Below are 18,715 nucleotides of genomic sequence, written 5' to 3' on the forward strand. Positions count from 1 at the left end.
TAATCATAATAATAATTTTACGATAGTTTGATTAATGAAATAGTAATAATCAGCATATTAAATAAAATTACGTCCATGCAAAACCTGCTTTTAAATAAAAACATTATCTATTTGATTCTGATTTAAAAAATAATCTTATAAATTATAAGTTTATTTTCTGCGATAATTTTATCCACATATGCATATTCATGTTTTCAATGTTAATATGGTTGATAAATATAGTGTAGTATAAGGTCTGTCTCTTATACACATCTAGATGTGTATAAGAGACAGGATAATGAGTGTCATTATTGACCAAACAACAACATACATACCTAAGAACAATGACTAATAAATTACAAATGTAAACAATAATTACAGTGAAATAGACCACCATAAATTATTGTGTCATCCAGGCTGAAGATGCTATTAAATACATAAGAGTATTAATAGCATCTTATATTATAACCAACGAAAGGAACTGAACCCATCACTGAGTATCTTTGTATAATGCAATATAATATATAATAATTTGGATTTTGAACTGATAAATCAAGAAATGATGGATTCTCTTTTATATAATCTGTACAAATAAAAGTAAAATATTATAAAAGATAGTGGTGATAGGCAGATTACAAAAAATATTATCACACATTGTATACATACCACACTATAGCCTACAAATAAAAGAATTGGCCGACCCCTTTGCATTAGTTGGTTGTTTAATACTAGTGTGGGTAATAACAAACAAAATACAATGTTTTTATAGTAATATAGATGTCTAATCACATTGTAATTATCATAAAAGCCACCATTGATTTTGTTTAATCAGTTATCACGGGCTGCATTACATCATCTTTATACCAATTAATAATTGTATTTTTCTTGGTAGTAGGTTTTAAGGGCTTCCTTGAGAGCATTGTGTTGGAATTTAGTCAATGCACACTTTATCGATTCGAGGTGATTTACATTAGCCTTTTGTTTATCTCTCCATCTCACCAACATTTCTAAACTGGCTTCAACAATTGATGGTCCAAATTGAGACGTAATTTGGGATAATTCAAAATACTCAAAGCCAAGAATGTGGCCAAGCGATTTCCAATCGTTATCAAGATTCTTAGCGATAATCAACATATCAATATCTGCCAAGTAACCTGAAATAAAGATAGAAATTATAGCACCAACATGGTTTCCATATTATATTATTAGCCAAGTTGAAACAAACTTTGACAAATATGATACACATAAAAATAATATTTACACGCCAATGATAACAGGTATAATGTGCTAACCAACGTTATGGTGATGGCTATTAATACAAAAAAAAGTTGTTTAAACATTTAGAAAAATGACATGAAATATATATGTTACAGTGATGATACTAAAAATGTCAATAACACAAACATCTTGTAATTACATTTTTGCAATGATTAAAAAATAAATATTTGAATGAAATCATGAACCAGGATTGTGATACATGATGTAAGCAAATAAAGGTATCAATAGGACATGACAAATGTTCTTGTTTTTTTTAAAGCTAAATGATTTTATAAAAAAGCGACATCGGAATAACTAAAATATTCACACTTTGATATGTTTCAATAAATTGAATGTTTTGATAAACATTCAAATATACATAAATCATCCAGTATACTAGATTATATTAGAATTTAAAATGCATTACTAACCATCTTTTTCCCGTTCAATTTGATGTGATGTTTGTACTGTACTTTGTTCTCCTGATGTTACATGGCGCTGTGAGGCAAAGAGCGAGTCAGCAAGACATGCGAGTCCATGATCTTTCACAGCAAGACATGTGAGTCCATGATCTTTCAAAGCCTTGTCCATTACCTCCACTTGATTTGTCTCGTACTTCTGTATACTCCTCCATTCTATAAGCATATCCATTATTGGACAATCCGGCTGCCGGTTACAGTTCAACATCTGATTTATCCTCCTCCACTTGAGGCCCAGTCTGACCCCCAGCAGTTTCCAGTCCTCTCCCATGCCTTGTTTGATACTGTGTAGATCATTATCTGCTAGATAGACATGACCTATAATCATAGAGAATAGTAGGCCTAATACGAATACGAACATAATTATAAGATGCACAATATCGTAAAGCCCTGTCCAGACTATTAACGTTCTGTGACATGCCTAAATATGGTCATGATGAATTCACATTATGGCTATAATTATATATAGGCACATCATGAATATAATTATGATCATACAACAGTTTTTTTGTCAAAGTATATTTGATCTGGACAGAGCTCAATGTTTGAATTACCAACCTAGCTATTGCTACTTGCTAAATTCAAGAAATACATTTTGAAATATACCTATAGTATCAAGTAACATACTTCTACTACTTCAGGGTTCCTCAGTCCACTGTTGAACATACCCCTTCTCTAAACTCTTCCACCTCTTTTTGTCTGATGTTTCTTTAAACCAATATTTCCAAGATATTATTTTTTCATCATCTCTCTACCTCTGTTTCTGTCTTCCCCTTTTCTTTTACTTTCTCTGCGTATCCATTCTGTTATTTTTCTTGTTCATCTGTTATCTGTGGTTCTGATCACATCACCTGCCCATCTCCATTTCTTTTTTGCCACTTCTGACATGATATCATTCACACCTGTTCTCCGTCTTATTGCTGTACATGGTATTCTATCTAGAATCCGTATGTGTAACATGCGTCTCTCCATGTCTCGTTGTGTTTTTTTTCCCGTTATTTACTTTGTGAGGTGTCAGGTCTCTGATCCATATGTCATTCAAATGGTATCACACACTGATTGAATACCTTCCTTTTTAAACACATTGGGATTTTACGATTTTGAATAGCCTCTTTGTGTTTACCGAATGTCATCTAACACGATTTTATTCTTTCCTTTATCTTTTTTTCAGCATCCTCCATATTTGTTAGATGACCCAGATGTCATCATTTTCTAGTTTCAATACTGAAATTTGTCATGTACTTTGTCTTGCCTCTGTGTAGTGTAAGGCCTACTTTCTTGCTTTCTGTATCTAATTTGTTTAGTTATTCTTTCATTGATGATACTCAACTTGTTACCAGTGCAATATCATCCGCAAACCGGAGTTTAGTAAGTATATCCCCATCTATATTTATTCCTTCATTAACATTAACCACTCATTTTTCATATTTAGGGTTTTATTTCGTCTTAGATTTGTATAGATTGGAGTAGAAATTTGAACAGATGCCCATAATTTCTAATAATATTTCTTTTGTAATTTCTCTATTTTCATTTTTCATAGCTAAAATTCTTGTTTTGTATGTTTTAATTCTTTTATTTTTTTTTGTGTTTCGTGGGTGCATCCCACATTTATTTCAACCACCATATTTTGCACAATTTGTTTTCAAAGAGGTATGTCAATATAATTTTTCCTACCAATATAATTTTTCCACAATGTATTGCGAAGTACGCAATAAATAATCCTAAGTAACATGAGGGTGATTTAGGTATGGAGATACAACTCCACAGGTAATAAACACAGTTAATAATATTTGAGATAAACATTATTCCCTATCGGATCCGAGCACAAGACCTTCCACCTTCTGTTCGAATACGATAAGCATTTACATAATTAAAATATATAATTTAATTTCTTTTAATCCTTTTTTCCCACTTTCTAAAATCCTTTCTATCATTTCTGTTCTTTTCTTTCTTCTTTCGTACGTCTAATTTTACGTGTTTGCTTGATTACATTAGAGTATTCCCTTTTCTCTTATTCTATTTTGTTTTCCACTTTCTTTAGGTCTTTTCTCTTTCATCTATTTTTTTTAAAGTAACATACATTTTTTTTCTCTTTCGTGGGAGCAACCTACCTTTATTCTCTTTTTTTCATAGTAACTATTTTATACAACACTTAGGTTTGTATAATTGGAGTAGAAATTTACCCCATGCATGTGTAATCTAAATTACGGTGATTAATTAGCGAAGATATGGAGACAATTATTTCTAAGTCCCTCTTTCCAAGAGGGGATGCAAATGCTTTGTGAAAATGGGTACGCCGTGGTACTCATTTTCACAAAGGAATACACGCAGCCAGCTAACAATATGCAAATGTTACATGAACACCTGGAAAGGAAGGTGCAATATCACGTTCTGTTGCATAGCATACATCTGTAGGCCTACTGTAGTGTGGGGTGGGGGACGGTAAGCATAAATTGGTTAGCCAACAATATGCAAATGGTACATGAAAACCTGGAAAGGATGGATCACGTTCAGTTGCCTAGCCTACTGTGTACTGCTGTGTAGCGGGGGACGGTGAGGCTATTTATTAGTAAGCCTAGGCCTAAGTAGACAGTGCAATTATAATGTGATAGAAAGTACACTTTCGAAAGAAATAAATTAAAATAAGAAAAAAATAATTAACTAAGAATAATTCAGTTGCAGACGTACCTTGTTTAAGTATTATACAATGCGGCTCTTGTAGCCCTAGCTACGCAAGGCATCTATGTGCAAAGCAGAGAAGGCATCCATGTGTCGTGTTTTAAATTGCTCGTGACTTGCATATTTTAATCGTTCTAAATCGCAATTATATTGAGTCATTTTTACCGTATTTTAAGCTGTATTTGCTATTTGCACCCATGTGGCCTACCTCAAGTGAAGTTTCGACGCATTTTTAAAGCTTTTTTACAAGATTTAGTGGGCTTGGTTTTTTGCGCTTCAAACCTAGGCCTAGGCCTACTCGACTGACGTGTTTACCCTGGAGAAAATCAAGCTTTGTACACCAGCGAAACCAAGTATAGTACGCTGACCGTGTTGGTATCTTGTGTTTGCTTGACGGTCCTGTAGAGGCCTAGACATTCTCATTGTATTCGAAACTACGCCCAACGCTCAACCGAGATTTTAATACACCCTGATTTGTTGTGCACTGTTTTGTGAATTTTTTGCTTGCTGTTTATCTTTTTACTGTGTGGGAAATCCTCGCCGTTTTTTCCCCCCATTTAGTTGGGACGAGCCTGCATGTCGCCGCCATGTTTTTTCTTACTGACGCTGAAACCGAATGTAACCGGAAGAGATTTCCATCGAGATTGCATGCAACATCTAGGCCTACACGAAAGATTATTAAGGAAACCAAAAGTTTGTTTTCAAATCTATACTTCTTGATCCGTTTGGCTTTATGTATTATTTTGCTTTGCTCTGAAGATTCAGACGAAACTTTAGCATATCATACTGACCACCAAAGTGCGGTATGGATCTTCCCAGCCTGCAACATTATTAACTTCACAGATTCTACTTTTTTCAACTTGAGCCTGCAGTCACTTAATTTTAGTAACTCCTTTGAAACGCTGTCGCCTCTGGACAATAATGATATACAAATTCCTCCTACAACTAGACCAATTGCTTCATCCATTCCAAAGACCTCAAAAGTACCCAAAGTTTCGCCCATTAGACTACTAAAGTTGGGTAAGCTCTGGACTAAATCAACGGATAGCATAAATACAATTATTACCCAATATGTAAATCTAAATCTTCTGGCAAATGGACTATCGCCAAGAACATTAAATCAGAGGACATGAAGAATTCTCCTAAGTATCCAGTTAAGAACACAATTCAGACCATTCCATTAATAACTATGCACAAATCTAATGGCAAATGGAAAATTACACGCCAACACACTGGAAATAAAGCTAAATCTGCTGCTTATAACGACTCTATTATTTCTCAACCAACATCCCGGAGTAACTTAACATCACGTCCAGTACAGGCCAATAGACTTTTTAAACAACCTAATTTAAAAATTGCCATTATTAATTGCAGAAGCATGCGTGACAAAGGTGCTACCTTAGGAACCTTTCTAAAAGAGGAAGACACTGATATCATCATTTGTACTGAATCATGGCTAGATTCTAATATTTCTTCTTCCGAGATCTTTCCAAATCACTTAAGAGTCTTTAGGAAGGACAGGAACTGTAACGGTGGAGGTGTTGTTGTTGTAGTAAATGAAAATATACCATGTCTTGAAAGAACTGACTTATCCCGGACCGGAAAGACACTGAACGCCTTTGGTGCCAAGCTGCGTTACTTGCACAGACACTATTTATTGGTGCCCTTTACAGGCCACTCAATACTGGACACTCCCCGATAGAGAAACTTAGTGAATCACTTCAAGAGATCAACAAAGACGTTCGATCACCTTTCACCATTCTAGGCGGTGATTTCAATGTCCCTGGGCACTCCTGGGAAAATGACCCTATAATAGGAAGTGTAGGAACCTTGCAACAAACCCTCATCAACCTTACCAACGACAACCACCTCACCCAACTAGTACCTGGGCCCTACTAGACAAGACAGTAATGGTACAGCTAATACACTAGACCTCCTGATGATTACCCACCCGTCACTTGTTTTTGATGTTAGACCCAATACTGGAATATGTGACTACTGCATTGTACAGGCAAACATCATAACCAAGACCAAACTTAACAAAAGACCACCACGCAAGATTCTTCTCTGGAAAAATATTAACAGCCAAGATTTCAAAACCCATGCGGCTCTTATCCAGGAGAGCTGCTTCAACCGGAACCCGCACATTGCTTCGGTAGATGAGAATTGGTCATGGTTCAGGGACTCCATCCACAACATTGTTTCCTCGACTGTACCATATAAAATGGTCAAAGGTCACATTCGTGCCCTCTGGTTTACTACCAAGTTGAAGAAACTTTGTAGAAAGGAGAAATTTTATACCAAAGCCAGAAAGACTGGAACCAAAGCTGACTGGGAAAATTTTTATAAGAGTCGCAAAATTACGGATAGATCCATTAGGCGTTCCCATAGATGCCATGTAAACAGCATTCTAGAAACAGAAATCCCGAAAAAACTTCTGGCGATACATACGCTCAAGAAGGAAAGATAACACCGGTGTCCAGTCACTAAAAGTTGGAAACAACCTTCTTACAAATGACCAAGAAAAATCCCAGGTCCTCTCAAATCAATCTGAGGGTGCATTTACCCAAGACCATTCTAATCCAATTAAATTACCAAGTATGCCACCTAACCCATATCCAGATATGCCACCTATTACCATCAACACTGAGGGTGTAAAGAAACTCCTACAGAACCTAAATGTGTCCAAAGCAATTTGACCTGACATGATACCAAACCCCCATTCTTCAGCATATTTTCCAACAATAACTAAATATTGGTAATTTACCTCTAGACTGGAAAAAGGCGTATATCGCACCTATATTTTCCGACCTCGCAAATTACAGACTCATTTCACTAACCTGTACCTGTTGCAACCTTACAGACCATCTCACAGAATGCAACATATTATCTGACAAGCAGCATGCCTTTCGTAAAGCAAGGTCCCACGAGACCCAACTTATTTTGACCACTAACGACCTAGCAAAAAGTTGAGATGATGGATTTAGAACTCACATAGCAATTTTAGACTTCACTAAAGCTTTCGATGTGATCCCTCACGACCGCCTTCTTCTAAAGCTGAACTACTATGGTATATTGGCACTTAATTAGTGACTGGATAGCTCCTTTTTGATGAATAAGCTCCAACGCGTTGCTGTAAATGGTAAGACATCAAATTGGATCCCTATTCTCAGTGGCACTCCACAAGGGACGGTACGTGGTCCAGACCTCTTCCTTTTTTTACATAAACTATAGCCACAACCAAGTATCCAGCACCACTCGACTATTTGCAGATGACTGAATTATTTATAGACAATTCCGAACCCCCCAAGATGTTACCAAACTCCAAGATGATCTTAGTACTCTGGTAAAGTGGGCAGATACCTGGGATATGAGGTTTAACCCTGCGAAGTGTCAAACGTTGAGCGTTAACAGGAGTAGGCCTCCAGTAACCACATCCTACAGCATGATGGGAATCGAATTAAATAAAACTGATCGATGCCAATATTTGGGTATAATCCTTCATAAAGACCTCCGGTGGAATAAGCAATCTGACCACGCAGCCAACAAAGCTACCAAAATTCTTAACTTCATCAGGAGAAATTTCTACCACTTATCCGCTGTCATTAAAAAAAAAACTCTACCTGACTCTAGTACGCCCTCACATTGAATACGCCGCAGCTGCCTGGGACCCATACACCCAGAAAAACATCGAGCACCTCGAAAAAAAATCCAGAGGCGAGCTGCTAGGTTTGTCACCAACACCTACGGACGTGATACATCTATCTCCTCAATATTAAATACTCTGGGCTGGACCCCTCTGCAAGAGAGAAGAAAACAACACCGTTGCTCATGTTTTCAGAAGATCCTCAATGGCCTGATGGACATAAACCACCACGACTATATTACACCAAAACCAGCCAGACCCAGACGAGGACACAACCAATTCCAAATTCCTCTGACAAGGACCGATGTTTATGCAAACTCCTTCTTCCCCCGCACTATTAAAGACTGGAATCTCCTGCCCGACATTATCGACTGCAATATAAACCCCGACCACTTCAAAGCAGCACTTACACAGCAAAGCAACGAACAATAATTTTAGACCGACCACTCTCTCCGCGCCTCCTGTTTAAATCCCTCACTGGGATATTATGAGGATAACCAACCAAGTACCAAGTACTAAGTAGTGGTGTTTATCCATGAAAAAAGCACGCCGGGAAAGTTTACCTTACCAGGAAACGGTGACGTAATCTTATGACGTATGCATGTGAACTATATTGTGAGTGTGACGTCACCAACAAAATAAAAACTTTCTATTATAACAAGGATATTAATAACTACAAAGTTTGTGGGCGTAAATTCCATAATACGAATTAAGGGTAGCACCATCTCCTTGCCATACAAATTACAGCTCCCACTGACGTCTCAGTCGAGAAATACGGGTAGCTGAAGTTTTTTCTTGGAAATCTGACTACAAAACCAAATCCAAATTTCACGTTCCACTTCTGACTTTAAGTTGTGGTTCGCACACGCCAATGAGGGAGGCATTCCGGCAACTCTGCGTCTAGCAGCCACGAGGAACATTGTTTAAATATTCATCAGAATAATTATTTCGTCATCAGAAATTATACATAACTCAAACTCTGTAGAGTGGATCGACTCAACACAGGTTTCTACGATCGGCCTCACACCAAGTATTGGGAATTTTGATGCTGGATTTAGTGTGTCGTATACAAAATAAAAATTAGACCTATATACAGATAGTCAATAGCTGAAAACAGCTTTTAAATAAAAATGAGACAAATACATTTTGGAGCTGATTTATTGTAATTTCATTTGTATTACATCCCTGTATTCGTGTTGTAGAGCCAGTGTAGGCATGGTGTACAGTTTTTGGGGGAGGGGGTCCTTACGAGAAAGGTGGGATGCATGTGCATATGACTATGGTTTTAGGAGGGTTATTTAGGACTAGAATAAAAGCAATAATTGTAAAGGCGTTAGGGTAGCACTAACTGTCGTATGAAAAAATTATAGCTAAAAACCACTTTTAAAGAATGTGACCAAGGACTTTTGATTTAGCAGTATTAGATTGGCAAATGATTATATTAAGACGTATGAGGAGTCAACCACTACTCATTTTATATTATTATTATTATTATTATTATTATTATTAATAGTATTTACAATAATCAATTTCTATCTTTAAAAAGTGTGTAAAATAAGAACATTGAGCCTGTATTTTGCTAAACATAAAAGGACAAAACTGCTTCTTATAAAAAAGTGTACTAAGTTAAAGTAAGTGTGCTTAATGTACTGAATTAAAATTGATATTGTCATGGTAATAGGCATAGTTATAGGCCTATCTGTCTTACTAAAATATTACTTAATGTTTGCGTTAAATTAGCTTGTCAATAATAGGCATAATTAATAGGCTATATGTTATTTATTAATCATCATTATTGATAACTATTAATATTATTAAGCATTATTCAAGTTTTGGGGTAATATTCGTGTATTAAAGATGATTAATAAAGTAAAATGATGATGATGTGAGTACACTGTAATATCGATCTCCATGTTTCCTTGCTTCATATTTACAACTTTACAATTATTAACTTTACAAATATACAAATGTCTGCATAATGTAACAGACTCGGCCGGCCCTCCCATAAGTATGGTTTTCCTAAAAAAAAAAAAAATGGAAGAACCTTATGCATTTGTTTCCAGTGGTGGGGCCAGGAATTTTCCGACAAGAAGGGGTCCGATTGGGTCCAAGGTGACGACAAAGCCTCAAAGGTTGGCCCGGAACTTTCCTGTTGGAGATTATAGGGAGAGTTTTTATGGTTTTATTTGGTCTTTGCATTTAGACCACAATATTAGTGATTGGCAATCATTTGGATAGACAAATTATTAGTTTTTTAAATTTTGGTCCGACGGGGGGAGATTAAGATCTAATACACTACCCCTTGATTGTAAAACGTGTAAATGGTCAAATGATGTTTCAGGCATTTGCACCCTATGTGAAAGTGAAGAAATTAAAGATGTCAAGCATTTTTTACTAAATTGTCCCGCTTATAATATCATTAGAAAACAATATTTAACATTTCTTGAAAATGACCTTACTCTGCAAGGATTATGATACATGGACACTTTTTTCAACAACAAATGACGATAATATTAAACTTCAATATGTTTTAGGAGGAGATTCAGTCTTTATTTGTGATGAATCTACCTCTATTTTTGATAATTTCTGTACAAAAATACATCATGAATGCTTGGGAGAAACGCTCACAACTAAAATATTCACAAAAATAGTTTAGTGTAAATGTATTGTTGCTTATCACATTGTGTTTTTTGTTTTTTGTTTTTTTTTTTTTGGTTTTTGTTTTTGTTTTTTCTTTTACCACAAGTGGACTCTACATCGTAGTCTGTATTCCTTAAGTTAAGTATGTCTACCTTGGTATAATCTTTTTGTTGTAAGAATTTTTCATCTTCAGATCTTATATTTTTAGGTTAGTTATTTTAGGCATTTACTTTACAGTAGACCTGTATTTCTGAGTATGAAATGTGATTTTTTTTATCTCATCTAATTTAATATGTTATTTTTCTATCTTTCTTTAATTTTGTAATATTAATTCTTATACAGTCGATTGTTGTTTATTTTGTTCGTTAAATTTTACCCTTTTTTTTGTTTGTACGAACGCACCAATTGATATTTAGTGCCACCGTTTCAAATGTGTATGTTCAAATAAATAAATAATTAATTAAATGAACTACGGGGTACTTTTGCAACTCCAGATGTCAGGTTTAATCATGTACACGTCGACTTGGTTGGGCCACTTCCACCAGCGGATGTTAATACTTATCTACTTACCTGCATTGATCGCTTTACCTGTTGGCCAGAAGCCATTCCAAATCCTAAAATCACAGCAGAGGCGGTTGCTAAGGCTTTTGTAGGAGGTTGGATATCAATCTTCGGAGCACCTTCAACGATTAATACAGATCGCGCGTGGTCGCCAGTTTGAGTCTGCATTCTTCGATTCATTAGGTGCTCCTTAGCCTGCGTACTGTGGTTAAAGGGAATTTGGATGTTCGACGGCGGAACTCTTAAACTTCCGGAACAATTTGTTTCACCTGTTTATGATGTTGAGCTTGATCCATGTGATTATGTAATAATAATAATAATAATAATAATAATAATAATATGCAGGTTTTTATATAGCGCTCAATACAACTACAAGTCTAGAGCGCTTTTTCACATTATTATCCCAGTCATTGGAACGATGCCTATGGGGAAAATTCCATAGTTTGCTGTATGAAATAGGCTATACCAGCGCATTTTGCACTCGAACCTCCTTAGGTACCCAATTATACTCCTGGGTGGAGAGAAGCAATGCAGATAAAGTGCCTTGCTGAAGGACACAAGCGAAATGCACAGCGAGGGATTGAAACCAAACCGTTCCCGCTGCGCCAAACCACTTCCACTAACCATGGAGGAATTCACTAACATGTACATAGAATAAAACGTGTAATGCAGAGAATTTGACCATTACCTACCTGCCCAGCGGAACGAAAATCTCTACTTAATAAAGATTTAGCAAACCGTACATTTGTTCATTCGGAGAGAGTATGGAAACCACTTGAATCCTCTTACACTGGGCCTTTCAAGGTATTACAGAAAACTGAAATGTTGCTTATCTAAATGAAGACGTTGATAGTTGTATCGTTCCAGAGGTCGGTGTTAAACAAGCATCACCCAATTTGGACGGTAATAAGAAACTACCAAGTTTCAAAATCGAAGTCAAGAACACCGCAGTTGCGACAAAATCGAACGCGATGTGTTCATTGGCCAAAGACGTTTGTAGATTATGATTGCACCTAAAAAACTAGTAGGACAGAAGAAGTAGTATTGTTTTGTTTAGGCCAATTGGAAAAAGAAAATAAAGACTTCATCACTCGCTGGAGTGCTCCATCGTTCTAGGGGGAGTTGTAGTGACTCGTTAGCGATTTTACGTATTGCTAACAGCAGGTGTTAGCGTTAATTTACACAACACAGAAACATTTTTTTTTTACGTTTGAAAGGAGTAGTTCGTTTCTTCTTTGTATTGAGACGTGTACGTGAGGACCTATTTTCCATAGGAATTACGGTGTATGTGTGTGCTATATTTTTACTGCATCCTGTTACCGTACTGGAGACGTTATTTTATTTTTATATACAGTATGTGTATCTTTGTTGTCTCTGGACAACAACGCCGAATATGCAGAAGAGTAAAGTACTTTTATCCTTCCTACTGTTACTAAAATAACAAGGTTACCCACATGTCATATTCTTGAACAGCTTCTGTAGTTTGTTGGTTTCTTGAAATCCCTTCACGCATTGGATACAAGCGTTGTTTAAACACTCTTCCATATCATGAAAGTGATCTTGCAAGTCTGACCAACACATGACACGAAGTACATAACCAGGGTGCTTAATTCCACGCGTCAACGTTTTCAACTCTTTCTTCAAATACTCCAACACCTTAAAAAAAATTAAACTATTACAATTAAACATTACGAAATATAAATGAAGATAAAAGCAATTATAATACCAGTGGCGTAAAAGGCTGGGGGTGGGGAGGGGGACAGACTGCCCCCACTGACGGTTTTTACCGGGCTGACCAAGCCGTCGTACCGGGCTGGGTAATAAGAGAAAAGAAAAAGAGGGAGGGAAAGAGAGAGAAGGGGAAAAGAAATGGAAAGAATATAGGAAATGAGTTTTACTGAGTTTTGATCAATTCCGACGAAATTAGAATTAAAAACACCAAAAAAATGTTTTTCGCGCTTCGCGCGCATTTTGTAGGGTGTTTTTTTTAAAGGGTTAGCCTTCTAAGTTATTTAAACACATAACAGTCCCAAACTCAAAAAAAATTTAAGACAGATCGTTTTACCTAAAAGAAAGGGCCTAAATGTGTAATGATGGTGAAACAATATGTTTGTAATAAATAAAGCCATAATGAAAATGCTTATATTCAGTTTCAAAAAAATGTGTGTGGCCATATATAACATTAATTACAAACCGGGAAAATTATTACCTTTGCCCCCCCCCCCTGACCCAAGACCCCTGTTATGCGCCTGCATACTACAGGTATAACTAAAATTATTAAAAAAGAAAATGTTAAAAGAGAACTACTGTTAACTAAAGGTCGCATTGATAAGCTATTGGGTTATCTTATTAAATGTGTATATCTAACAAATAAATTATTTATTTTTCAAAGTAGTATAATATCACCTGCATGCACACAATAGGACTTAGTTCTCCTGTCCCAGTATCTGTAGGCTTACCATTGACTGATATTTCAAGCTAAAATTAAAAATCGAAAGGTTAGAGTCATTCAAACGTTTGATAAAATGCAAAAAAAAAAGAAATAAATTCATCAAGGTATTAGTAAATAGTATATATTTTCTTAAACGAAATTATTAAAAAAAAATACTGTTACTTGCTTCTATCTACAATTAATAGCTATATTTGTTTTAATTTGTTTTGTATAAAGACTACATTTGTAACCAGCTGAAAGATTATTGTTAGAGCAAAGTGATACAATACAAAGGGCACGCATCTTATGCATCGATGCTGTATTGTGTATGTTGATACCATCTGAGACTTTTGTTTAACAACACTTATTGTCCTTTTGCCATTAAATATTTTCATATTCTTCGTTTTTCATTTTTGCTAATATAAATTACCTTCTAGAAGAGGGTCATCTTAAAATTTACTGATCAATAAATATAACCTTACACAGTGTCTAAAGTACCATTCAAACATTTTGAGAAGGTATGTATGAGAATCGCTGCCTCTTAGCTTTCCCACGAACCTTAGTTAAAACCAACTGTGAGATTATATTCTTGCATTATTCGTGAGCTTTCGTGAAAACATGATTTTTGTGGTACACCAAGTCAAGTTGATATATGCAAGAAAATATATCTAAAAGTGATATTTTGAAATTAATTGGGTATTAGTTTATTATTATAATTATAATAATTATTACGAAGTGTTTATTATACCGGCGCCGGAAAATATGCCAAAATAGCTATTTTGCCGGTCTATTCTCTGATTGGCTATTGTAAAGTATGGCGTCATCAAATTTCCGGTAGCGAGCTGTATGGTTTCCAGACACCGGTATAGAATCACAATTAGTGGGGGTTTTTTTTATCAGCAAGCTTAGTTAATGTATAATAAAACTAACTATTGTTTAACATTGTTCCCCACAGAAAACTTCAACACTTTTGTATTTACAGTATTAAAATAATGATGGTCATGTTTGTATTGTATCGATCGTATAAACAATAGCAATAAAAATTGAATTAAGACACAAGTGATTTGTTGCAGGTGTCAGGCGTGGTCGGGCCTCGCTGAAACCTTTCGAAAGTGATCCAGGGGCAAAGCCCTCCTCAGCCCCCACTCCAAATTCCCCACCCCCATCAAGGGAAGGAGGGTCCGCCCGAGGCGCCCCCGTAGTGTCCCATTATTAATTATTGAATTCAAAACAGAGAACATTCAAATAGTATTGTCGAATATATACCGAACCCGATCGGTCAAAGCAGTCTACCGATTAAAGACGATCACAGTGTGCTGCAGTTGTAAAAACTGCACCACCAATCGTCCGCCCTACAGCGGAATGAATTTCTCATCATCACTAGCCTAAGTCGTGGTGGTTGAATGGATCTAAGTAGGTCTACTCTATCTACTGTACACTAAGCCCAATTGTCTGACACGGTTAGCATTAGGAATCTCTCTCAGTTTGCCAATATGTCTTGACATATATCTTTTTCTCAGCCTCCTTTTATTTTCTTTATTTTATTTATTTTTTTTTGGTTTTAATCAAATTCTTTTGTTTTTGTTTCGACATCCAACAAAAAATATCACCAGCCTGTAAAAAATTCATCAGCCATGGTGTTTTGGCTTTTCGTGTTTCTTTCCCGATCCTTCGTTAAAGTTACATTTATATAGCGCATATTGCACAATGCCTCTTTACATAAAATTTTAAAAATTATAGGAAAGATCTTGAATTTACAATATAATAGGGTGTGGTGGCAAAACAACGCTAGGTCTCAAAGGGTCAAATATCCGCCTCTGCCCTGGCGCATTCCCGGTCCCCTACCTAGGTGGTGCGAACAAAGGAGCAGGTTTCACATTTGCCCTGCCACAGGCGACCGGGTGCTCAGAGTCTGCGACCAAGATAGCGGCCCCTAGAGACAAAGCAGGCCACTCCGTTGTGAAGGAACACGATATAAATTATTAAACAGTTAATTGTTGAAATAAATGGGTTTTAAGTAGTGACTTAAATGTGTCCACTGATTTTGATTCTTTTATAAATAATGGTATGTTGTTCCAATTACGGGGAGATGGTGAGGAAAAGGCACTGCTGCCATAAGTGATTGTATATGTTTTAGGAACATGCAGGAAGTTTGTAGATGCAGATCTTAGTGAGCGATGTTAACGATGCTCTTCAATGAGTTCTCAGATATACGTGGATGAGTTATATAGTTTACTTTTGTAAGTGACCAGCAGTATTTTAAATATTATGTATAACAACTTAATTACCTTCACGCAGGGCTTGTTATCGATGATTAATTGACCTAGGCTGAGAGTGTGATGTCCAAACTTAATGGTTGCCTTGTTGTAGAATAACTCGGGTGCAGTCGTGTAGCCTTTAGCTTTAACCATTTCAATCAACTTGACAACTAAACGATGAAAGATAGTATCGAGTAGAAATCCATCGGAAATTATGTAGATAGATACCATCTGATCATTGTCCGGTGTACAAGTCATTTCCTCCCCGCTACATTTCAGTCGGCATGGTACGAAAAACGAGCGAGATGCGTTCTTTTCGTTCTAATTAAAATTGAAAGCAAACCAAATTAAACAAAATTATAAATATTTCTGATATCTTTCTACAATTTTATTTTGATCCATAAATATAATTATACACTCATTTATTGGGTACAAGAAAATCGATTTGTATTAGGCCTACCGGATGTAGGCCTACCGTCGCTAGTCTACCTGGGAAAACAGATCGTTCGAAACTTTAGTGCGAGTACAAATCCTATTGTTTTTACAGATGGATCAACAAAGAAGTCTAGGATGAGAGAGTATCATGTTTGTTAAAGTAAATGTGTGATCACCCTCATAACAATAGCAAGATATATCGACCTTCAGTAGTTTTAATATGACACTGACAGGTTCATCAGTGCTATAGTATAAAAACTAAAGTACAAAACAAACCTTGATCTGTTCGCACAGTAGTCCAAACTGTTTCATCAAGTTCAAGAAGACCTTAAAGGTAGTTTCATCTTCGGCAAGTTCTTCGCTCCAAATATATCTGATTAACTGTTCCTCTAATATACCTTCATAATCAAGTTTATTCCATATTTGGATCTAAAAGTACAGTAATTTTAAATTTAATTTTATCTGACTAATAACTGTATCACGTATATAACAGAATATGTTTATAGAACATATTATTTTGTTAACTCACCATCTTGTTGTTAGCATTCACTGCTGTGATGAGTTTCTCGGTAATATTATTCACCTTCCATGGGTTTAATACCACTATATCTCTTAGTTGTCTGTTTTGTTTGAAGTGCATGACAATTCCAAGATCGTGTAAGTAGTTGAGAGTATGTTTGAGATTCTCTTTTGAAATTCCGCACTGAGTGGCTAATTTACACACCTTCAGTAATACAACGTTATTATTTTATAAATCAGAACAACTATAAAGACTTTAATAATTCAGGAAATTTGAGATACTCTACTAAATTACTAATTATTACTCATTTTATATCAGTTTATTAAGAAAACTGAACAAGTATCCAGAAATTCAAGACAGTCGATAACAACATATTTTTTCATAGTTTATGAAATGATAATGAATTCGTACCTCATCATAAGCTACATGAATTTTCTGTTGACCCATCTCCTCTAATAGATGTTGAAATTTATACCATGTAAGTGGAATCGTGTTTTGCATGTCTTTCAGAAATCCATTAATATCTTGTTCAAGTGTTTCCTGAAACTCGCTTCCAGTTGGAGACTCGTTGTCGATAAGGTACATTTTTCTCACCACGTAACTTTCATAAGGAGTGCCTTTGATTTCTTGAAATAATATTCTAAACTGTTCTGCAGCCTAAATATAGAAATCACAATCATTAATTAGACAATGCAAATTGCGTTTTGGCACAGCGAAAACGGTTTGATTTCCCAACCTCGATCCTCGAGTTTCAACCCCACGTTATGCATTTTGACTAGTCTACAAAGGTTCCAAATACATTAAAACCAAGTACTGCAGTTGAGTTTCTGGCGGTAAATTATTTTTTATTGAGTAAAGTGAAATCAACTGCACGACGAATAAAAGTAAAATTATAAAGCTAACAAGAAGTTAAAAATTCAGAAAATCTCAATGAGATGCTGTGAATAAGGCAAAAAGTGGGCTCATTCATCGTTTTTTTTGACTAATGAAACAGGAAAAAGTTTACATGAATCTTCAAATAACAGTACTTTTCAAAACAAGGCCTGTCAAAATTAATTGTTAATTTAAAAACAATTAGCTATATGAAATACCGACGGCAATGTATGTCAAAATACTGTGGAAGAAATATTAAAGATTTACCATTCTAGAGACTCTACACTTCCTTTTCTTTCCTTGCATATTTTCCATCAAATTGAACTCAATCAAATACACATCGCTTGTCAGTGAAATCTAAAACAAATTGTAGGAATTGTTAAGACGTTCTGCGGCGGATGCAGGATTTAGCGGTAGGAGTGCGTGCAAAAAATTGAAGAATTAGTACCTTAGATGGCCGGAAATGACACATTTATAATAGTAAAATTCATCATTATCACATAAATATATCATTATATAGTCAAAATGAAGCGCCAACAAATTTTCATGATCTTGTTTTTTTTTATCGTCGATTTTCGGAAACCATAAAGATCTAAGTAGTATGTGTGATGAACCATAGAAATATAACTTAAAAAACATTCTCTTTGGTGTATTTACTTTACCTACTTCAAAGCAGTGAGTCCACAACCACCTCTGTCCCACCATGGTTTGGGCTGTGGTGGGTGAGAATATTTGAGGAAATAGTACCTTTAGATGGCTGGAAATGACACTTTTATATAGTGAAATTCATCATCATCCCACCATCATGTCTAGATGAAGCGCCAGCAAATTTCTCATGATTTTTAATCATGGATTTTTTAACACAGCGATCTAATTATTATGAGTGATGTACCATTAAAAAAAACAATTTTTTAATTGTATTTTCTTTACTTGACCTACCTCAAAGCTGTGTGGCCA

At 35.7% G+C, this 18,715-nt stretch overlaps 1 protein-coding gene across 1 annotated transcript; it reads right to left on the minus strand.

The window, feature by feature from the left end:
- Positions 1-300: 300 nt before the first annotated feature.
- LOC117100877 lies at positions 301-17,538 on the minus strand. Its single transcript, XM_033240710.1, has 9 exons — positions 17,297-17,538; positions 16,895-17,089; positions 16,642-16,794; positions 15,961-16,251; positions 13,648-13,719; positions 12,696-12,897; positions 1,794-2,033; positions 1,668-1,763; positions 301-1,133 (listed from the first exon to the last, which is right to left on the minus strand). The coding sequence occupies exons 1-9, from the start codon at positions 17,468-17,470 to the stop codon at positions 847-849; spliced, it is 1,710 nt and encodes a 569-aa protein (XP_033096601.1). The 5' UTR covers positions 17,471-17,538; the 3' UTR covers positions 301-846.
- Between the last annotated feature and the right edge of the window lie 1,177 nt (positions 17,539-18,715).

The sequence above is a fragment of the Anneissia japonica genome, unplaced genomic scaffold, assembly GCF_011630105.1.
Source record: "Anneissia japonica isolate Jap-2015-1 unplaced genomic scaffold, ASM1163010v1 scaffold1446_len297786_cov117, whole genome shotgun sequence".
NCBI classification, from domain to species: domain Eukaryota; kingdom Metazoa; phylum Echinodermata; class Crinoidea; order Comatulida; family Comatulidae; genus Anneissia; species Anneissia japonica.

Bases quoted from the DNA above. Each gene is read 5' to 3' on its own strand.
- LOC117100877 (XM_033240710.1), bottom strand. From the start codon at position 17,470: ATGTACCTTATCGACAACGAGTCTCCAACTGGAAGCGAGTTTCAGGAA. The intron at 17,090-17,296 runs GTACGAATTCAT...GTATTACTGAAG, and splicing joins TTCATGTAGCTTATGATGAG to GTGTGTAAATTAGCCACTCA. The intron at 1,764-1,793 runs GTCTTGCTGTGA...ATGGACTCGCAT, and splicing joins GAAAGATCATGGACTCACAT to GTCTTGCTGACTCGCTCTTT.